The 6,908-nt window shown below is 38.0% G+C and overlaps 1 protein-coding gene across 1 annotated transcript; it reads right to left on the bottom strand.

Moving 5' to 3' along the window:
- Positions 1–717: 717 nt before the first annotated feature.
- LOC130503483 (uncharacterized) lies at positions 718–4,578 on the bottom strand. Its single transcript, XM_056998096.1, has 6 exons — positions 4,550–4,578; positions 2,863–4,471; positions 2,159–2,784; positions 1,792–2,079; positions 1,607–1,712; positions 718–1,335 (listed from the first exon to the last, which is right to left on the bottom strand). Exons 1-6 carry the CDS (start codon positions 4,576–4,578, stop codon positions 718–720), a joined length of 3,276 nt encoding a protein of 1,091 aa, XP_056854076.1.
- Between the last annotated feature and the right edge of the window lie 2,330 nt (positions 4,579–6,908).

The raw sequence follows: 6,908 nt of genomic DNA, 5'->3' as shown, positions 1-6,908 counted from the left end.
ATTCTCTAAAATCATATGGTATCAGAGCCAGGTTGGCTTTGGTATTAAGAGATTTCATCCGAGTCTCTCTTGTGTTCTTGCTACTCTTCAAACTGTTCTTTGTGTTCTTGCGGTTTGTTCTTGATTCTACCTGTTCTACTTGCTTGAGATACTTTGTTCTTGAGTTGTTGAGGCGTGTGGAGTCTACTTACTGTCAAAGACTGAAGCTTTGTGGTGTGGCGAGTCTGAACAAGAGAAGATGGAAGGTGGAAAGCTAGTTACAGTTCCAGTCACTACAGGAAATGTGGGTAGTAATAGCGCCCGAAAAGCGCTATGATTCATATTTAATAGCGCTTCCTTGGACGCTCTGACATCGCCCGTTATAAAAGGTCCGACCCTTTTAATAGCGGTTTTCCTTTGTGCTATTATTAAGTTTATAACAATAGCGCTTTTTTTTAATGCAATTGTTAATATTTATAATAACGTTTGACAAATGTTATTATAACCTAATAATTTGATTTTCCCAATAGCAAAGATAGCAAATGTTTCGTGTTATTAATTAGTTTTTTAATTATCCGGAAATTAATTAATAATAATTAGTGAATTGATTTGTTTTAATAATGAATTTCGAAATATGAAATAAAAAAATTTAAATTATTGAAAAACCAAAAAATAGTATAATTATTTAAATTCCATAACACAACATTATCACAATTATACAAACCATCACACAACCTATTAATCTACCACTAATAAACCTTCACAATCATCCCTAACATAAACACTATCATCATCTGAAGCTTCATCACCCATATCATCAACTTCTTGGACAGGTAAAGGAGCACCACCTAAATCCTCTTCTGTTTCCAACTCATGATAACCTCTAGGTGGTGCTCTCATAACAACATACCAATTTGAAGCATCATCCTCCCTAGAGTAGAAAACCTGTTTTGCTTGAGAAGGTAGAATGAATGGATCTTTCAAATAGGCTGCTTGGTTCATATGAAGGTTAACAAGAGTGAAGCCATCTTCTTCCTTCACACCATTCGCTGTGTTTGCCCAGTTGCATCTAAAGAGTGGCACTTTGAACATGTGATAGTCGATGACCAAAATCTCCTTTATCACTCCATAGTATGTAATCATATCCGCGACCTGTCTCATATCTCGAGCACTTGATCTACACATGCTAAAGGCTTCATAAGTTACTCCACTGTTTTGTGTCTTCAGCTTGACCGCATCAGTATGAAACCGTTGGCCATTGATGATGAATCCTTTATGTGCTAAAGCAACATTTCTTGGCCCAAATGCCAACCACCTTATCTCCTTAGAATGACTATCTGTTGAGTCTGAATGAATCTGCGACAGGAAATCAGAGCATGATCATCAAGCCGAGGTACTTGAATTATAATCAAAACATGATAATATATACCAGAAAACCAATCATCAATCTACAAGCTAACCAGTCATCAAAATACTAAAAATCCAGACAGTTCATCAAGCTATAAGCTACTCAGACATCAATTCACTAAAATCTGGACATGTTCTTCAAGATACAAGCTAACCAGGCATCATGATACAAGCTAACCAGTCATCAAAATAATCAAGAAAAGAATATGGAGTTTGAAACCTTATTTTTAAGCCATTCTGCAAAGTGGTCAGTATGGTATTTCCATAACAAAGTTTCATTTCTAGCCAATCGAGCATCCTTTGCTTGCAACTCTTCCAAATGCATCCTGATTTTAAATTAAACAACAGTATATGAAAATGAACTTATGAGTAAAACTAGTAGAAGAAACATAGAGAATTACTTACTCAAGAAATGGATCCAAAGATGCCATGTTCATTAGCACATAGCGATGTGCAATGTCTCTATCTTTATCTGAAAGGGTAACCTCTATACCCTTCTGCAGAGGTCGGCCTTCAACCACCATTGTGTCAGTCTCGACATCTTCATTACGATTAACTGCTTCTTGAACTGGTACTGAATCTTTAAGGAACTCTAAACAGAATGCAACGCATTCTCCAGCCAAATACGCCTCAGCCATACATGCTTCTGGCCTTGCATAATTCTTCACAAAAGCCTTTAGTGTTTTCATGTACCTATAACTCAGGAAATATGAATATAAGTCAAACATCATTGCGGAAAGTGCATATATTAAAGCAAATGAGTTAATCAAACCTTTCAAAGGGATACATCCAGCGGAAGTGAACTGGTCCTCCCAAGCGTGCCTCTTTTGATAGATGTATTGGTAGGTGAAACATGATATCAAAAAGGGCTGGAGGGAAGAAGCGCTCCAGCTGACACATTGTTTCCACAAACTCTGTTTCCATGGATATAAGTTTCTCTGGGTCAATGATGCGCTGACACAACCTATTGAAGTAACTGCATAATCTATTTATGGCTATCCTAGGACCCCTATGTAACAACCCTCTTAATGCAGCTGGTAACAAGTTCTGTACTAGGACATGATGATCATGCGACTTTAAACTACCAATATTTGGAGGGTTAACTGAAACACAATTCGCAATATTACCACAATAACCATCAGGACCTCTAAACTTAGCTAACCTTTGGCAAAAAATGGTCTTCTCTTTCTTCGATAACCAGTAGGCAGCAGGAGGTAAGTATGTTTTCTTTCCCCTCACCTCTGTGTGCAAGTGCTTTCTGATTCCAATATCTTCTAAGTCTTTTCTTGCTTTCAACCCATCTTTTGACTTCGCACTTTGCATCAACAGAGACAATATAGCATCAGACACATTCTTTTCTACGTGCATAACATCAATATTGTGACGAACAGGTAACTCCTAACACATTAAACAAGAAACTGTTAGGCATATTCATATACAACAATCACATAATATAAGTCAGTTACTATACTTTACCTTCCAGTAAGGTAGATCAAAGAATATTGATCTCTTCTTCCACCGCCATAGTTCATTTGATTCATCACACTCTTCTTCCACTACCCTCTCATCATCTTCCAACTCTAGTCTTTTCCTTTTTTTTTCCTTCTCTAGAGGTCTACCAAAATCATTCGTAAAAGCTTGTAGTGTTTCATATATCTCAGCGCCTGTTTGTATCCTATTCGCATTCACTTCCTCCACAGTGTTGTCAAACCAAGCTTTTTTATATCTGTAACGATGGCCAGGCGGTAGTCTCCTTCTGTTACCCATGTAGACAAACTTGCGGCTAAACTTAAGCCACCTTGCAGGTGTATCCTTTCCGCATACATTGCAGGCTTGTTTCCCCTTTACTTTACATCCAGACAGTGTTCCTAAGGCTGGATAGTCACTGATACTCCAAAGCAGCAAGGCTCTGAGATTAAAATTCTCCTTCGCAAATGAGTCATACACTTCAATACCCTCAGCCCACAAATCTTTTAGATCGTCTATCAGTGGTGCTAGGTAAACATCTATGTTATTACCAGGAGCAGTAGGACCAGGGATCAACAAAGTCAACATTATATTCTCAGCCTTCATACACATGGTTGGAGGCGTGTTATAGTTCACTAACAACACTGGCCATGTGCTGTGATTGGTGCTTTGCATGGAGAAAGGGTTCATCCCATCTGTGGAAATCCCAAGTCGAAGATTCCGTGGATCAGCAGCAAAGTCTGGCCATTTAGCATTCACTTGTGCCCAAGAGATAGAATCAACGGGGTGCCGCATTGTACCGTCTTCAGTGGCATTGGTATAGTGCCAACGCAGATCTTCAGCCATCCTCTTTGATCTAAACATCCTCCTAAACCTGTCCTTGATTGGAAAATATCTTAGGACCTTTGCCGGAATCCCCACCTTTATCTCATTACTGTGCTTATCCATTTCCCATCTTGAAACTTTGCATCTTGGACAGCTTTGTAGGTTCTCGTACTCCTTCCTATACAGTATGCAATCATTCTTGCAAGCATGGATATTGTCGTAGCCGAACCCAAAGATCTTCAGAAATTTCTTGATTGCAGCTAAACTCTTGGGAAGAACATTGTCTTCAGGTAGCAAATCCTCAAGTAAAACCAACAGCTGATCAAAGTAGTTCTCCGACACACCACTTTTAACCTTGAATCTGTAAAGTCCCATGATAGCTGAAACCTTTGTGTGCTTGAGACAACCCGAGTATAATGGCGTTTGAGCATCTCTTAGCTTTTTTGTAAACTCAAGTTCCTCTGGTGCTTCATCATCTTCGTTGTCAGTTGTCGGGTTTGGACCACCTTCGTCCATGGAGAATGCTGTCTTAAACAAATCAAATGCCTCTGTTTCACATTGAAGTACACTGTCTTCTGCAGAATCTCTTTTTTCACCATGAATACTCCAACGAGAACTCTTATACTTCTTATCCATACCCCTAATCACCAAATGCTCCACAATTTTATCCAGTGACTGATGGCTCAGATTGCGGCAGTCTCTACAAGGGCATAGCATTTCAAGAAGACTTCCCAATCTTCTTGCTGACGAATTCACGAAATTAGTTGCTCCTTCTGAATACTCGTGGCTATTCCTACAAGAATCAGACAAAATAAGTTAGCTTTCTTTTAATCGGCGAGTACAAGTGAGATCGAGAGATTGTAAGTTATACCTTGGAAGCCAAATCCACGTCTTATCCATTTGCGAATACAGGAACGGCTGGTTCGATCTTAGCTTTCTTTAGGGTTTGTTTAGGTCAAAGCTCGCGAGACAGAAACAGAAAGAGAGATGTTGTGTTCTGAAATTTTCCAACTGCAAACAGAGACAGAAAAAAATGAACGGCTGTGATCAAAGATTTGGAGAGCAATCGGACGGTCTATGATTAATCCGAGTGCAATCTTAGTAGTTGCTCCTTATTGGTTCAGAAAAGAACGGCTCAGATCAAAGTTACCAACACGAATCAATGGTATAGGATTAATCCGTGTGCAATTAAAAAGAATGGCTAAGATTGAATTTGGCGAAACACATCCATCGGCCTATGGTTTGCCACGTCTGCAATCTTGGAGGTTACTCCTCATTGGCTCAGTATATTAATTTCGTTTGAAATCTTAAAATTAATATATATATAGGATTTCGAAGCAAAAAAAAATTAAATTAAATCTTAAAAATTAAAATATCAGTATTCTAATTTTTTAAAAAAAAAATCGTATACATAAAAATATTTTATGTGAGCTTTTATAAAATTGATCAATCTAGCTCATATGTTCACAAACACTACTACTTATTTGTATGTACAAAGACTTTAGGGTATAGGGTTTGAACAAATGAGTGTTTATAAAATTTATAACTAACTAGTTTTATGAAATTAAGATTACAATATCCTTTTTATAAAGAACAAAATTGTGAAATCAAGAACAATTAGGGTATAGGGTATATGTTTGTACTTTAGGGTTTAGGGATTTCACTTTAGGGTATATGGTTTTAATTTTGGTCTTATCACCTGTGGTTTTAATTTTTAAAACTTATGGTTTAATGTAAAATTATGCACTTTAGGGTATAGGGTTTAACAAGCTAAACATTTTCACACACAACCATTAATCATAATATCACACATAATATTTGTTTTTGTCAGTTAACCATAACATAATATTACACATGATTTAACCGATCATAAAAGTACTTTAAAATTCTATCACACACTAGAAATACATTGCCGACATAACAACTTGAAAACTGTTTCAGACGACATGTTTAGACAAACTTGATTTTGTCATTTGGCCATGCCACAACCGAACCCATTGCATCAGATATGTATTCAATCTCTGAATTTGGCCTCCAGACTTTTGCATCATCGATCTTAGCCACATCAATCCACACCTTGCTTGCATTTGGACCTAGGAGTACAAAGTGGCACAACTCATTCGGATCCGTTGAAGCTACTCTTCCTTCAGCTACCTTACGTCCAGAGTTGTTGCAATCCAAGAGAATACACTTCTGCTTCGGACTTCTGGTCGAACTAGTGCTGCCTGGACTCTACAACTCAAACAAGACGACATAAGCAAGTTCCAACATCAATTAAGGACTCAACATCAATCATCATACAAATAAATAAATTAACTTCATGTTAACAACATACCACTGCTTTTTTCTTGGCTGGTTTCGAAGGTGATGCTATTTTCTTGCCTGCACATTTAGTAGGTGTTACTTCTGTAGCAGGTGTAGGCATGACTTCAACCTTCAGGACTGGCCATGCTATTTTCTCGCTAAGTGCATCACCAATCAAGAACATATCAGCGGTTGGCCTCCACAAATAAGCCTGATCATTGAACACCTTCACAACTTCGATACTAACAGCATTGGGACCTAGAGGTATATTGTTAAGCATCTCTTTGGGCTTAGAAGAGCACATGAGACCTTCAGCAATAACCTCATCCTCGTCGTTGGTCCAATCATAGATCTTGCATCTTCGAGATTCACCTTCCTTGCTTTGCTAAAATGCAAGAAGGTAATGACTAGAGATAACTCAATTGTTGTAAGAAGAAAATAAGGTACAAAAATTTACCATGGATACATCTTCAGAGCAGTTTGTATCCCTATCCAAGATCACTTTATCCATTGGCCAAGCTATCTTGTATCCCACAGCTTCATCAAGAGTTAACACGTCTGTTGTAGGCCTCCAAAGTGAAGCTACTGAGCTTAGTGCAGACTTAACTACGATAGCCACTGCATTAGGACCAATTGGTATACGACCAATTTTGTACTTCGGTTCATCAGAGCAGAATTCTCCTTCACCAACAACAACATCCTCTGATTCAATCCAATCGAGTATTTGTACTCTGACTCCTACTTTGAATCCACCACTACTCTCAGATGCTTCAGCATCATCATTATTTTTCTGAAAGAAGGCAAAGGAAATCGTAAATGTCTTAAAACTAATTGACCAAATGTAATGAAAAGGATTACCTTCTTCCCAACTAAGTCTTGCACCATCCCCTTTAACTCTTGAATCTCAGTTTTCATTTCTGCAATCT

This window comes from Raphanus sativus, unplaced genomic scaffold, assembly GCF_000801105.2.
Source record: "Raphanus sativus cultivar WK10039 unplaced genomic scaffold, ASM80110v3 Scaffold0976, whole genome shotgun sequence".
Classification (NCBI taxonomy): domain Eukaryota; kingdom Viridiplantae; phylum Streptophyta; class Magnoliopsida; order Brassicales; family Brassicaceae; genus Raphanus; species Raphanus sativus.
This window is presented reverse-complemented; position numbering and strand designations above follow the sequence as displayed.